This window comes from Cariama cristata, unplaced genomic scaffold, assembly GCF_000690535.1.
Source record: "Cariama cristata isolate BGI_N322 unplaced genomic scaffold, ASM69053v1 scaffold11679, whole genome shotgun sequence".
NCBI classification, from domain to species: domain Eukaryota; kingdom Metazoa; phylum Chordata; class Aves; order Cariamiformes; family Cariamidae; genus Cariama; species Cariama cristata.
Window position 1 is genome coordinate 2,036 of NW_009636402.1, and position 16,510 is coordinate 18,545.

Here is a 16,510-nt window from a genome sequence, read left to right on the forward strand (position 1 = left end):
TGAGTCTTACCTTGGCTCAGACCCAGAACTGAGTACCATGCTTCCCCTGTAGTTTACCTGAGGGCATCATCTGTGCCAAGAAACCCTTCAAAACAAATAAGAATTATGGGTAAGATTGTTCTGAGTTGTGTAGGCAGTCTGGCTTTTAAGACAAAGCTGTCTGATAGTTCTCAAATACTAATGTTTTGGAGATTTATAAATTTTGAGATTACTCTATTTCCTTTTCATCGGGGAGTGGGAATCATTTCAATGTAGAATCACAAAGATTTCAAGGGGCTGTGAGCTTTTCTTTGCAGAAGGGTGTCATTTGAATCCATGTTTATGTAAAGGATGTATGTACACAAATACATCTCTAGTAAGACTTTTGACAAATGCTTTTGCTGACAGCCAGATTTTGGAAACGTGTTACTTTTGGAAAACAGGAATTCTGTTTGACTGTAGCTTTACATAAGAAAATAATAAAGACTCCTAAGTATCTTAATCTCATTCTAACTTGATAGCTCTTTAAGAGAGAAGGGGGAAGTTCTGTTAGTTTATAATTACTTGTATCGAAATACTTAGCATCTTCCACACTTTCAGAGTGACTGTCAATATATAAGTACAACTCAACAAGGATAGGCAATAAGCTTTGTATTTCATCCATGGCTGCAAGTTATACTCTGATAAATGCGAACATAAGTGTTGTCAATCTGTCATTACAGGCATACACCTGTCTTCAGAAACAGCTTCATAACTATGTAATTTAAAACTTAAAGTGTGAGAGTGAGCCAGTGCTGCAAATAAGTCAAAGAAGTTGGGGGCAGAAAAAAGCAAGATGAATGCATCTGGAGGAAGCTGTGGGAGCCCTAGTTCTGCAGAACCTACAGGAGATTTCTTCAAGGAATTGTGGTCCAAACTGAAAGAATGTCATGATAAAGAAGTACAAGGTAAACTGTTAAAGTTTAGGTTCACAGAAGGCTGTCTGTTACCACAGGAAAACTTTGAACCAGAGCATCACTCCGTCAGCATGGAACTAAATAGATTTTTAATATCTTATGTTATGCAGAAAGTTGGACTGGATGATTACAAATGATCCTTACAGATTGACCACCTAGGCCTGGCTTAACAGGATTAGATTTAAACTGTTAACAAGTATAAATGATTTGCTAGGTCAGTGAAGAAAAAGTAACACAGTGTTACGTGGGATCTGTGTTTGCTTAAGAAATATTTAAATGTTACTTTACCTTTAATGAATTATGATTCAGAGTTTCCCAAACAAGTTATTCAGTGGAATTTTTTTCTTTTTTCTTGTTCTTTTGCCTTTGGATTTAGTTACTTCAGATAAATTAAAATGGTTTGTCTTGCTTATTTCTCTTAACTTGTACAAAATACCACTGCAGATTAGTATTACTGAAGTGAAAAGTATTTTGTCATTTTTTTAGTGTTCTAAATTCTCCTAACAAAATTTATAATAGAGTTGCTTGTTCTTACATTATTATTTTGTGACCTGTGATATCAGTTTTACTATGGATTGACTGTTAGTGTGCACTTCAGTAGTGTGGGAAATTAGTAACGCTCAAAGTAAAGATGAATGATTGCACCATGTATTTATATTCTCATAATATTATTTTACAAGTAGTATTCATAAAATGTTTCGTTAAAAATACTTCTTATGAAGTTAACATTTTGTTCTGCTAATCTTCAGTCACACAATCCATTCATTTGGATGAAATTAGAACAGTATTTGACTGAATCTTCCAACAAGCATATTCTTATGCATGAAATGGTATTTATATTAGGCAGGAATAAAAGCGGGAGAGTTTTTGTGAATTAGGAGCCTTAGTCATGCAAGTGGATCTTCGTAGCCAGACCATTCTGGTGGCCTTGGTCGTTTCCATCAGCCTCAAAATAGTTCCAGGGCTGTCCATTTAGGTCCAGTTATATTATCACTTTTTGATTTTAAAAACTGTGGGGGATTGTTTTATAATGTATACATGTTTCATACCTCCCACTGAAAGTCTTGGTTCAACAATTTGCAACACGGGGCCTTGACACTTTGTGTTAGTAATTAAAAAAAACCAAAACAATCAAACAAAAAAACTTCTATCAGTTTGGCAGCTGAAAGAAAAGATGTACCAGATAGTAGCATTTTGTTACATTAAAAAAAGTATGTGTAACCATATGAAATATAATTTTATATTGTGTTCCAAAATACAGAAATTTTATTTATTTTTATGACTTTTTTTTTTAATTCTTGATGGTTCTTTTCAGAGTGGGTGTGATGTCAACTGCAGATAAATGTGGAAGTACTGACAGAATGGCATCTTGCAATCTATGACATGTCTGAACAAACAAAAAGCTCTAATGTGGAGGGTAATGTTAAGTGACCCCTTCTCTAGTTTCTTGGGATATGCAGCACGTGATTTTAAAGTTTTGGTTTTCTTTATGCAAGTGAAGATACTCTTTAGAATGCATGCTGGGTGTGGCCAGATAATTTTGCCACTAGGCAGTCTTTTTCATGCCTAGCTCTTTGTCAGTATGTCCCGCACCGTGTTAGGTAAAATTAGGTCTTCCATGATAACATCAAAGACATGCCTGAAGGATAGTTAATTTTTTCAAAAGGTGGGGATCCTCTTGTAGAAAATGGTACTGGAAGATATTTTAGAAACATCAAACACAGGCTTGCCTGGACTTTGCTTGTTTCTGAAGTCTATAAATAAGAATTAAAATTGACTCATGAGTTTCCAATCTAAATGTCAGCAAAAAATTATTGTAAAGATGGTGGAAGGTGGATTAAGAGAAAGTTAGTAGTTTGAGAAAAAGCTTTTTGCATGTGCAATGTACTGAACACTGTAATGATAGAATTCTTACTTTTCAAGGATTTTTAATAAACAGTAGGATTTATGACACATGGGCTTGAAATAGGCATATTACACAAGTTTTAATATCTATAGAATACAGACTAGAGAATACTTTGAACTTATACAGTTTAAAATGGATTTTATTGAATTTTTGTATTACTGTATTGTAAACGGGGTACCATGTTAGCTAAACAAACCCAGCTTTTTATTCTTTTAAACTGATCACTTGCAAAAAATTCCAAATTTTGGCCCTCTTCAGACAAAATAGCTATCATTTTCTGTTAAATTCGTTATGTGACAATGAGTAGGACTCCTGCAACCCAGTTTCCAAGAATGTTAGGCATGATCAGTTGACTTCTCGTGGAATTCAGAAGTGCTCAGCAACTCAGGATAATGGTCATTAAAACTGTTTTTTACTTTTATTTCCTACCTGTAGAATGTGTGGGATACTTGCATAGTGCTCACAAATTAGAAAGGAGTTTAATAATGCTGTTTATAAGGTGACTGATTTCTCCAAGTGTTAATACTTGCATCTAGCTCAAAATAATTATATGGATACTTCCTACATCTGGGTCTTATCAACATGGTTCCTGAGGATGAATTCAAGTCTGAAGCTCAATACTAGAAAGGAACATATTTCAGCATAGAAATGTGAGGAGAGTTTTGTGTATTTTGTGTACAAGAAATAGCTTTCCCCCACCAATTATTCCTTACCTCTAAAAAGCAGAGAATGCCAATAGGGTAAAAATTGTAGTAATAGATGCAGAGAAAATTATGAGGAAAGCAATCTCATTGATAGATTGCTGTAGGAAAGGAAATGGCTGGGAGCTCCTCAAAAGTAAATAATTATAGAAAACAGGACTGGAAGGGATCTTGGGAGGTCATCTAGTCCATATCTAGTCCATCTCTATACCCTTAAGGTAGGATTATGTCTGTGTCATTGCTGACAGAAGCTTGTCCAACCTGTTCTGAGAGAACTTCAGTGATAAAGATTCTGCAGTCTTCCCAGGCAATGTCAATTTTAAGGAAGTGCATTTAATGCATTTGAAAATTCATCAGAACGGAAATTGTCATAGCCATGAATTGAAATATTACAGGTACATAGTCTAATCAAGTTGCAAGTTTCATAAAATAGTGTTGTGCATTTAATTAATCTGCCTAGTGATAGTTTAAAGAAAGTCTCCATCACTTTAATGGGGACAGTGTGTCATTTACTAAAGCGCTTATGAGCTTTAGGTAATGTAGATTTATATAGTCTGCAGCCTGTCTGTTCTGTAGAAATACTATGTGAAAGACAGAACTGAATTGGGAATGTATGTAGCGTAGTTCCGTGTAAGTTTATATGCTCACTAGAGTGTTAAATAAAGAAATGTAAAAAAGCAAAGCTCTTTAAATGAGTATGCTTGAAAATTCCCAATGCTCTGGAAAAGCAAAAGGAAGAGATTACACACAACATAGTAATTCAATGCTCTTGGATAAATGTAACAAACTGGTTTCCTGCCTTCTCATTGCAGTTGTTTGAATGAAGAAAAAAATGCAACCTTTAAGTAAGTAGTTTGGTTCCTCCTGAATTCAGGTGAGAGGGGAGATAGTGTTACCTGCAGCACAGTGCTGGGCCTTTTGAATGCTGCCTCTTCAATTTGTGGCTCAGGTTGCCAATGTTACAATCCGAAATACTTGCTGAACAGACTACCTGTTCATACAGGAGATGCATTGTTGTGCAGCTTCATTCCTTCCGATGGGCGTGGAGCAGCATTAAAGCACACTTTATAGGGGTTCTAATTGCAGATGCGTAATTGACTTGATGAATAGCAACTACTTAAAAAAATAAACCCTCTTTCTATGCTGGTCTGCATGATAGAACATAACATCTCACAGGTGTTGAACACCTAGAGATAAAAGAAATCTTGCTATATTTCCTAAGAATTTTTTTTTTTAAAAAAAGTGCATTTTTATCTCACTGTCTGACTGGCATCTTGTAGCATTTGGTGGCATGGGTTCGCTGAGGCTCTGGCTGGCCTGACTGTTCCATTGTAAGTGGCCTGAAGAGTGAACCTTCTCAAGCAAGTAGTTTTCACCTTTGAGGTGTTCCCAGTTGAGTGTGGTAAGGGAGGGAAAACAGAAGTCTATTAGCTGCTTTAACCTACACTTTCTATAGTAAGATGTAGTACTGGGTATGTGTTTTAGGTTTAAATTCAAGATTGTCAAAAGTTTTCTTAAGTGTTCTGGTTTCATAAGTTTATCCTGTTATCCTAAAAGACTAATGCTTTTGTAAGAAAGCTTACAAGACACCTTATGTTCAACCTGAAGTTGCTCAAAATTTTTCATAGTTTGAAGAAAATGTGGTGTTATGAAAAAATTGTTGTTTCTTTCTTCCACCTTTATCGTCCTGCCCTTGTGGACATAACGCACACACCCAAAACCTTGCAAGCAGATCAGCTGGACTGCTGTCTAGCCCCTGGGCTGTCAGCTGGCCACTCCTGCCAAGAGCATCGCTTGTATTTGCAAACCTTTTTACTTCTGAACAGAACCTACGTTTAGGAGCATGTGGGCCTTAGTGGGATAAAGGCCACAGATGAAATATCGTTCCTCAGTTCACCTTATGATGTTCCAAAGAAGCTTTGGCTGAGAGGGTCTGGTAGCATACCTCCAATGTTGTCCCTTTAAAGCCTTGAATCGTGTGTTTTTAATGTTGCCTTTAGGTGTATGTGTTGTAATATGTTCTTCAGTTCAGTGATTGGATGCTACATTTCAAGTGTAATACTATGTATTTATATGTACACAGAACATTTTATGCTACTTATGCAGGCAGTCAATGAAAATATGTTGACAGTGCTTGGTATTCATGTGTGGTTTTTTTACAGAGATGTTTTTAAGTGGGAATCTGTGTGTTTGTTTAAGAAGTCCCTATTTCCTAAAGATCATTAGAGCTATATTTGTTTCCAATATCCTGTAGAACATACTCACAAAGTCCAGAATGAACCATGTTCTCTCCAAATTAGTGACATTTTTTTCTCTTTTGCAGATATCATTGGCAAAAGGAGACTTAGTTTATTGTTTCACTTTTTTTTTTCTTTTCCTTTTTTAGTCGGAATTCTCTTAACATGTATTTTCTTCTTTCCACTTTTCAGGCTTACAGCTGAAAATATCTAAGTTGAAAAAGGAAAGATGCTTGTAAGTATTCATCCTAATGATCTAATTTATTAAAGGAGAGTCTGAGTACCATTAATGAGCCATAATTCTTTTAAGATCAATCTTCCTTCAGATGTGTACAAAACTCTGCTCACTTTAATTCAGCTGAAGTCATCTAAAGATATATATAACTCTTTATACGGTGTGTAAGCTGAACTCTAGGTTTGCCTTCCTTGAACAAATGACTTGTAAGATTTTCTTACCTACAGTATTTCTAGGATGCCCATCAAGATGTTGACATTTCTAATAGGAAAGACAGGGAGACATTTTAAAACTGAGGTCAAATCTATAAAAGGGAATTAAATGATGAGATGACAAGCCAAGTTTTTTGAGAATTTTTTTATTTCCTACATGTTTGTCTTTAGTATTGGGTGTTGTGCCTTAACTCAGCTTTCAGGCATTCAGTAAAGATTCTGGTAATAACCTTGCTAATTTTTACTCAATTCTTGTATTTTAAAACATATGTAATTTCTTTTCAGTCATTATTTGCTACTAATTTTTAGTTCTATTCATTAGAAGCGATTTGGGGAAAAAAATCTGAATTATGAAATTTACATGTGTAGTAGAATCCCAATGTGTATTTACAGCGTTAAATCAGCTTTTATTTTCCTTCTGCTGACTAAAGCCATATTTAATTAAATGATAAGAGATATGCTAACGTGATTATTTAAATTTTTACTTCAAGTGTAATTACATTAATATTATGTTAATATCACATATGACCTCTATTATGAGTTGCACTTTATAAAGTTCTGTGTAGGAGGAATAAAAATAAATTACTTGATCTTTTTTCCACTTTGGAAAACAATATAATTATATTAGACATGTTAAAGAAATTAAACTCTTCTTAAAACTAATAAAAATACTCCATATTTGCATTCACAGCATTGCCGTCTGAAGCCAAAGATATACAATCTTAGTTTTAAAGTGTAGCTACAGTGCTCTCAAGCATAGTTGATGCTTTTTCAGAATTAACATTTCTATCATCATCTAGTCAGTTTTCTTCCTCATTAATTCCTATTAGGTTTTTTATTTTTCTCTTTAGTTACATCTTTCAAATTGTATAAATGGGAAATAACCCTCCTCTAGTCTAGAAAAATTAGGTCCTCGTATGCTTTTGTACAATAGTAGCTCAAGGAACTCTCAAGCGTATTTGACAGTTAATGTCTAAACTCCTTGATGTGCTTGTATTTCTGGTTGGGAGGGAAACAGAAGTGTTCTTTCCATAGGAGTAAATTCCCTCTAGTGGAATCCATCTTTCCTTTTCCTGTAACATGAAGTATCTAAATGCATCTTGTAATGATACTGGGTTTTCTAGTATGATTTGTTTGTACTACAGTACATACTTAACTTGCTGTCTACTTTTATTATAACTGTTCTTCTGTAATTATAACTGTGTCTGACTTCCAGGAAAATTGTTCTTTTTTTTTTTCACTAGGCTTTTGGAAGAAATTCCCTTCAGTTGTGTAATGCCTGTGTTGCTCTCTTACCTACATGTCTTTTTGCATTTTGTTTATCCTTTGTTGTGCTCAAACCTCCTCTGAGCTTTTGTTTTGCTTATTTCAGTTAAATTTCACCTATCCTGCTGGCATTTGATAATCCACAGTAGCACTTTGAGCCTGCACAGTATTGTGTTTTCTCACACTTTAGCTGCATTCATACAGATCTCATATGCGAAGTCTGTGGATAACTGCCTATGGTGTTGACTTTTGTCTGCATGGTGTCACTGATGCTTGCAGAGCAGGTGAAAGTGTTTTCTTTGCACTTTGTGAGGACTGCAGGCTGCAGAGAAGCTGCTAGGAGGTAGCAGTGGCAGCTGAAGGAACAGTTCAGGACAGGATCACAAAAGAAAAGATTAATTATTCACTTCCACACAGCATCTATCTTATTCTGGTACCATCAGGATTCCCTGCATTTACCAAGCAGTTCACCAAACCTACAGCAGGGTTTGCAGTCCCAAGAGCTCCTATGTGGGTAACTCCCTGTTCCCCCACATATGCACCTGCTCCTCAGGATCAAGATTTCTCAGCTTTTATATGGCTTCTCGTTCAGTCTCCAACGCTAGCAGAACACAGTGTATACTATTCGCAGCTGCTGTTTCATTGAGCATAAGTGTTCACAAATTATTTAAAAAAAAAAAAAAGTGGCAATAGAGTCCAGTTACTTACTTGGTCTGTTGGGGGAATTTTTAGTCAATTGGAAATATGAATTCAAATGAACTTTATCAAGATTTTGAGTTCAGGTTGTATCATGGAATGTTGTCAGGTCTTTCATTAAAACCCAAGCGGCATATGTGTTGTTTACATTTTAAAGATATACTTTCTGAATATTAAGATTGATATTGCAGTATCACAAGGAATACATTTATGTTAGTAGATGAAATTCTTTTAGGTTGTTAGATGGCTTTCAGTTAGCAAATATTTGGTGCTATGTTCTATACTTAAAGGCTTCACTTACTTTCCTGGAAAAAATCAATTTAATATCTTGTTATTTCTTATGTATAATTCATAAATGAAGTAGTTATTTCGTTTTTATCCTAAAAGGATGAAATTATCTCTTGCTGTTGTTATTAACTTAACCTGGTGTATCACAAGTTGCTTCCACGTACTGAAATCTTAAATTGATCAGTTAATTTTCTGGATGATATGTATTATCAGTGATGTGACTGAACACATACTGAATGATTTAATTATTGTTTGCTGGAATCTTTCTACAATTATGACATTGTAGATACTTTACTCTTACATAGGAGGTCTTGTTCTCCTTGGTGCGTCTGAATACCTGAGGTTTAGTATTTCAGACTTGGTAATCAGCTGACAATGAACGCCTTATTTTGTATTCCACTTCAGCATTGGAGCTAATGACTTGTAAATGCTAGGCCAGAGACAGTTCATTATGCAGAGTGCCTTCGTAGCCAAAAAATGTCTGTTATGTTTATGACGTGCACTGGAACCCTAAAAAAAAAAAAGAAAACACAAAACCACAAAACAAACACAACAGCAACAAAATCCTAGTTCCTTCATTAATTTTACTTTGTTAATGCCTAGTTTCTTCTGTAATTTTACTATCTTAATGTGACATTTTACAGGGTTTAGGTGGAAGGCATGGAGTATTAATGTATGTTAATATCAGTCTTTTTTTTTTTTTTTTACAAATAACTTCATGCCATAGAATGACTTAAAGGTAGCTTGAGAAAAGATTATAAAAATTGATATTTTAGGCCTTCTGTAAGTTGCATAAACTGAAAAAAAATGAATTTTTTTTTTAATGCCATAAGCAGTCTGTATTTTTCTGATGTTTTTGCCAGACTTCAAATTTTGCCATGGCCTGTCTGTACTTGGTTAATGAACTGAGGTAACAGAACTTTAACACTTTGTCCTCCCCAAGTGAAAGTACAAGTCTTAAATGGTCCCTCATGCTGTTTGCATTTAACTGATTTGTATGTTGTGTAGGCAGCTGAAAAGGACAATATTGGTCTGGATGGTAGTACAGAAAAATAAAATATCTGTACTTAAACTTCAGAATTAATAAAAGTAGTCTGTGATTGTACACTGTGGAAACTTCCAGCTGTCCCATTCACTTTGACTCATGATTGTTAATTTCTCCTATTACTCTAATACTAGCAATATGAAAATGTGTTGGACTAATTTATTTTAAAGGGATAGTGCCAATTTAAAAGTATGTCTGTGTAAAAGAATTGTATCAACAAATTAGTTAATATGTTTTCATTTCCTGTTATGTGTACGCTTAGCAACTTCCTGTGAACCAATTTCATGGCTTCCTCAAATAATCCATCTCAGGCACGCTGAAAAGAAACACTCGAATATAGAAAGGATTCCATGGTAAAACCAAGAGCTGGGAATGAATTCTCAGAAGTTAGTCATTGTCATGTTACATAGTGCTTACTGAAAGTTAATTTCCTTATAGAAAAAATTGTGTGTTTGTTGCTCATACTTTGTTTGCATCTTGAAGAGGTGGTGTGATCCGATAATAAAAGTGAAGGGGAGCTAAAGTGGGAAGTTAATGTTATTGCTTTTCCTTAGTTGTTTTGATGAGGAAGTGTTCTTTGTTAATTAAATAGGCCTGGCTTTCAGAAGATCTTGGGGAAAATACCTTCTCTATTTCTGAGGTTTTGGGGAAGAGAGTTGTCTTCTCTGTGTTCATATTATGAGAATCCATGTTCTATGGACTCTGAGAATTGCCTCTTGAGGAACTAAACCTCTAATGGATCTAAAGACTTAACAGAGATTTACAGACCTAACGTGGTTTGCCACGCTGCAAGATGCACTTGCTGCTAAGACAAGACCAAAATGACCTGATTGTGAAAGCCCCCAGTTAGCTTCCCAACAGCTCCCCAACACAGTAAGATAAGTCCTTGTGCTTATGTTCTTGAAATTGTTGCTTGAATACTATTAACTTTTATGCCTTGACTGTCATCAACTCGACTTTTTTTTTGTCCTGAACAAAAATCAGATTTATCAACAGCTCAACTGTAATATGAATTAGAAACTAGCTGCTCCTTTCCTAACTCAGACATTTCTAAATTACTGTTCATCAGAAACACTTGCTTCCTTTATCTTCATCTTAATATTTGTGTTGATGATAGTCACATTTCCTAAGAATATGAAAGAAACATGCCAGAGAAAATTCTCTATTGAAAAACTGATAGCTGTAATTTAAAGCTAGAACTAATTTTTTCTCTACTTGATTTTAGGGATGCAGAGAGGCTTGAAGAGTTTTATACCAAGAACCAACAGCTCAGAGAACAGCAAAAAGCACTTCATGACACTATCAAGGTTTTAGAAGACAGGTGAAGTAGTGTCTTCTAGCTTTTGAGTTTGCTGTATTTTGCTCTTACAGAGTAGCTCTGGATACTTTGCAAGTTGGGTGGGTTTTTTTGTTTTTTGTTTGGTTGGTTTTTGATTTGTGGTTTGTTGGTTTTTTTTTTTTTTAGTAAACCAGTCCTTTTCTAATACAATCCAAACAGCATGTTTTAAAGAAAAGCATAGAATTTAGATTCTTCTGACTGAATTAAATTTTTGTTATTTTGTTATTTTCAAAGTGCTTAGCTTGCTTAGTTCAGTTAAGATAAACAGAAGTTAAATACATCAGCTTGGGAGGCAGACAGCCATTTTAAAGCACGTTCTTCTCCATCTATTTTTGTGGAGGTAAATTTGGTATCAATCGAGATGTAATACAAGTACAAAACCCAAGGGCAAACTATATAATATACTTTGAAACTCCTGAAATAACTCACTAGGAAATCTTTCAGATTTCAGGGGTTCTTTTTTACCAGTTGTCTGTTTTACCTAAATTTAATCACAGATTCTGTCTTTTGCCTTCTTTTGGACTTAGACATTCTGATCACCTTTTGTCCCATTCTGCCTTTCCCTTATTTGGTCCTGTCTAATCCAGTGTAGCAAAACAAAACCAATAGACATGAAATTACAGTGCCTTTTATTGTCTTTAAAAATGATACCTGTTTTGGAAAGTGTATATTAAATGTACTGCTAATAGGCTCTCAAGCTTTCTGGGAACAGGAGATCATTATATAGTAAATGTACACATTCCTGTGTTACCTCAAATTTTAGAGCTATGATACTCAAATTTTGCTTCCAACTCTGTTTCTCTGTGAAAGGCATTAGGGATAAAGTTGTAACCCTGTGGGCAATGAACTTTCACACCACATAGGTAGGGAGACATTTGCAGAGTGGATGGACTTTTCTAATCCCCTAGCAGATGAAGTACTCACATTGTGGAAAACAAAAAGGGTATTTAAAATGGTTTAATGTAAGGAGATGATAATACCATGTTTGTTACGCAGTCAGATAAGCTAGTATGAAGAGGCATTTCAGTATCTTGCTCTTCCCATACTTCCACAATATTAAAATGCCCATAAACCAAGATTGCTTTTATTTCCAATATTCAGCTGTGGAATTGGAAACTCAGGTGGTTTGTTTGTTTGTTTTTTAGTACTTCATGTGCTGGTAGCAGCAATGCAGAACTTTTAACTAATTGATCTTGTATTTAGCAGGCAAAAGAGAGTCTGGTTTTTACTTTGATAATACTGTTAGCATTTTGTTGTGTACCAGAAATAAGTACACTTCAGTTATCCCCTGTGAAATGAACATACATTCATTGCATGAATGAATATGTCAAGTAAAATGGAGTGATCGTAACAAGTCCTTTTCTGATAACGGATATGCTCTAAACAGCTGATCTAAACCATTAGAGACAGTGCAGACAATGCCTCACATGTACTTTTGGATCCACTTCTAATTATTGGTGTTTAGATAGATTTCACATTTGCTTGGTATTTTAAAAGTAAACTTACTATTTGTCCTTTTTTATTTGGTTGCTTTGCTTAATGACAGTGATATATCCTTCTTAGATGAAGTAGTAATTATATTTACTGAAATTATTTGCTTATTTGTGTTTGTTTGAATTTACTTATAATGAGTGGTAATTTGTATCTGAGAGTGTTCTTAGTAGGACACCTCACAAAGGCTTTCAGTGGCAAGGTGTAGCATGCTCCGCTTTATTTAAAAAGTAGTGCATGTTGCTTTAGAAGTATCCATCCTACAGTCATTTATGCAAACCTTAGTACAGGTAGTATTGGATTGTTCAGAAATCTCAAAATATTGCTATGTCAACATATAAAACCACAGTACTTAATGGTGTGCTGCATAGTTGTCAGAAGTTTTCTGGTTTTCATTGTTCAAAAGGCCAGTTAAGTGTGGGTATCTGCGTGATGTATGGCAATATTTTCTTAACAGAGGGACTTTTTTTTCCTCATTTTATTGTAGATTAAGAGCGGGATTATGTGATCGTTGTGCTGTAACTGAAGAACATATGAGAAAGAAGCAGCAAGAGTTTGAAAATATCCGGCAGCAGAATCTTAAACTTATCACTGAGCTTAGTGAGTTTTATCCATGAGTGTGAAGATGAAACATGCTATTTTGTAAACTAGTTCTTCATGAAGTCCTGTAACTGGATATAATTTATATATGTTGTGTTTAATAAGCCCAAGAAGTTCAGTCAGGGGATACTTAACTTTACAGTCTGAAAATATGTAACATACCAATTACTAGTCATTTGACCCACCTTCTTAGATTGAAGTACAGATACTGAAAGTGAACTGACGTGGAAAATCTTACAGTGTAAAGTAGCTACTTTAGATAAAATGTGGCTGCTTCTGTTTATTCCTACAGCTAAGGCATAGAATGACTGATTGCCAGCTTTCCTAAGGAAACCATGACTTCAAAAGTAACTGGTGATCACAAACGAGCAAGTTAAAACAGAAGTTCCCTGAGTCCAGCGTGTGTTCTGTAGCCGTTCTTGGAATTTAACTGCAGTAAACCCCTAACCTTCACATAAACCTCTGAAACCACAAAAGAATCATGTTACACCAGGCAGCTTGTAGCCAGCTCATTTTGAAATCAGGAGGTAGTACGTATGGGACAGGAAAAAAAAAAGTGTTTGTTCTAGGTGACATGAAGGCAGGACACAACAAATCTCTTCATAAAGAGAATTTGGAAAGATTGGTTGCTAAATAATTGGATGCTAAATAATACAGGACGGGATTTTAAAATGTTAATGTTATCTTTACCATTAATTAATTACTTTGTATCATTTAGTTGTCTTGGTTGGTCAAGAACAAGCAGATGTTCAGAGAGATTTAAAATATGAGAAATGCCAGACAGAAAAGGTAGCTTTTCGATGCTTAATTAAATTATAGAAATATTAGGTTCTGTACTAATATAAAATACATCCATTTTTCAAGGGCTATTAATATCAGATATTGATATAAAAATATTCTGAATCCTTGAGTTTAATGATTAACAACAAACAGGGTACAACCAATCTTTATTTAAAGCTCTGAGCCTTAAAAATCAAGGTGAGACCTATTAGGTACAAATCTTCTTGAACACTATCTGACAGAATAGTAGTCCTCTGTGGGCTTGGGTTGAGATCTATGTGACAATGCATGTTTCCTGCAATCAGCAAAAAAGGTCAGTAAAGAGTAATCCGGAGGTAAAATATACAACAGAAAAATAAGAAAATAAAATGAACAGAAAAGTTGGGAGCTATCGCTACGTTAGTTTGAGGTAGCGTGGAAAAAAGGCTGAAGGTGATGCAATAAGCTTATGTGAAGTACAGGCAGAATGAATTGGAAGTTAAGAAAAGTAAAATAAAAGATTTCTGACAAATCTCTCTTAAATTCCAAAATATTTAACTAATTTTTGAGAAATTGGGATTTTTTTTTTTCCATTCTCTCCAATTAGCTGGTGGCTTCAGTGGCTGAAACCAAATTCTAATTACTTTATACTTCATAGGCTGTCTTCAGCCTAAGGAAGCAATTTTGTCCATGGAGCTGAGTGAGCAATTCATTTGCCTTTACAACACAGTCTCACTTGTATGTACATGGCCAAAGTAATTAATGAATGTGTAGAACTAATGTTATGATCCAGTAATTGCGACACTTTTGCCTTTTCTAACACATCCTTTTACAAGCTTTTTAATGACTAGCTTGAAGATTGATTTTGGTAAGCCATAGAGAGGTTGTATGGTATTACATTTTCAAATTGGTTCTGCTTCCTTAAAAGACGTGACAAAGTTATGTATGATATGATGAATTTTTTTCTCTCTTCTTTTTTTTCCCTATAAAATGCAGTGAATGAAAAAAACAACTTACAGGATGAAAATAAAAAGATAATTGAACAGTTCCAGCAATTACAGAAGGAGTTGGAGTAAGTTTTGACGTTTTTTGGATATTCCTCCTTCCTTCCCATTCCTTAGTAGTAATGTCTGGGAATATAAATATCAGCTTTTAAGTCTTTAAAACTCGAGTTTCCTGGTTTTAGTGGATTGTGAAAAGATGGTCTACTGCCACTATAACAACATAAAACTAGCATCTTTGTATTGTGCAGCTTTTTTTGCTTTCTTTTAACTGTGTGCATCTTTTTTTAAACTGAAAGAGATAAACTTGTCATAGAAATTCTGTTTGACTTCATGATTGTTCAAGGTTATTCTGGTCACAGTGCATAGCAAAGCCTTATGTCTCATTCTTTTATTCCTCTCTTGACTCTTTACCAATTCTTTCCTCCTAGGTTAAAACTTTAGAGAAGTAGTTTCTCAGCTAGTCAAGAAATCCCAGGATCTTGCAATAGATTTTTAAAATAAACTTATGATAATGTTACAATTTTAAAATTGCCCTTATTAAGTAGTAAACAAACTGCATTTAAGTTAAAAGAACTGAAATTAACGCCTTTTTGTTGTTATTTCCTTGCTATGTCTAGACAGAGTTTTTGGAGAGAAAAGACATAGTTATTCATTTTGCTAATTTTTATATACTGACTCTGCAATATGCTGTTAGAGCTGACAGTGTGAGAGAAAATGAACTTCCTAACTCCTGTTGTGTTTTCTGTTACTTGTGTTACATGGTTTACATTGCTTTTTACGCTTCTCTCTGAAGACCTTTGTGATGTGAATAAGAGGTGACATCCAATGTGCTGGAGAGGGATTGCTTTGAATATAGTGCCGTTCATTACTATTTAAAATTGTCCAAAAGCTTTTGTTCTGTATTTAAGACCGTTAGTATTCTTGGAGCGTGCAGGGACTTCCATACAGGGAGAGAGACACTAATCCATCCGTTTCAGCATTTTTTCATTCAAGTAGCAGATGCATCAGAGGACAGGCTAGAAACTCTACAGTCCCTAGTTACTTCCAGGGAAAAAGTCTTCCATAGCGCAGTAGTTAAATGTTGACTTCAAATGTGAAGAGCGAGGGTTGTATGGTGTTCTTAGGCTTGATGGAGCAATTGTGAATTTGTTGTTAGATGTATCTAAAAACTGGGTTCTAGAATTACTTTTCTACATCGTGATGTTATTGAGATGGCTGTATTTTCTAAGTTGTTGATTTCTTGAACCGTATGAATCTCCTGCTTGCTGAAATGAAAACTCTTCATCTTGCTGATCTGGGGTTTTATTTGATCACCTCATTTCGTTTCCAGGCAGCGAAAGCAACAAGCAGTTGAATTAGAAGAAGGAGTCATTCCAGATTCTCCAGTTCTGACTTCTTCATTTTCTGTAGTTAATCGTATGAGAAGAAAAAAAGAGAATAGGCATATCCGATATACAGAACATACACATCCAGATTTGGAACTTGCAGAAAAAAACAGTGGTAAGAGCATTGTATTTTATTTTTTTATATTAATTTTAAAATATATTTTTAAGGGCTGAAGAAGAAGGTGATGTATGAATTTGATTGCAAAGAGTGAAAACTGAAATAAAAAAAGGGTCTTGTGGTTTTTTTTGTTTTGTTTGGCTTTCTTCCATTTATGCTATAATAAATGAGTTGGGGGAAAAATGCATTTAGCAGTAATTGTTATATCAGCAATATGCTTAAAGCTTATCTCAACCTCCTACTTTTCTTCATACACATGCAAATATAACAGTTTTCCAACCCATATCTCTTCT

The 16,510-nt window shown here is 34.8% G+C and overlaps 1 protein-coding gene across 1 annotated transcript in view; it reads left to right on the forward strand.

Annotated features, from left to right (window-relative positions):
* Positions 1–698: 698 nt before the first annotated feature.
* The window catches only part of RBBP8 (retinoblastoma binding protein 8), a 33,658-nt gene continuing 17,846 nt past the window's right edge, over positions 699–16,510 (forward strand). Inside the window, exons 1-6 of the mRNA XM_009707904.1 lie at positions 699–926; positions 5,972–6,014; positions 10,747–10,842; positions 12,839–12,951; positions 14,707–14,782; positions 16,045–16,214. Of these exons, the coding sequence (XP_009706206.1) occupies positions 815–926; positions 5,972–6,014; positions 10,747–10,842; positions 12,839–12,951; positions 14,707–14,782; positions 16,045–16,214 (610 nt within the window). The 5' untranslated portion in view covers positions 699–814. The remainder of the gene's footprint in view (positions 927–5,971; positions 6,015–10,746; positions 10,843–12,838; positions 12,952–14,706; positions 14,783–16,044; positions 16,215–16,510) is intronic.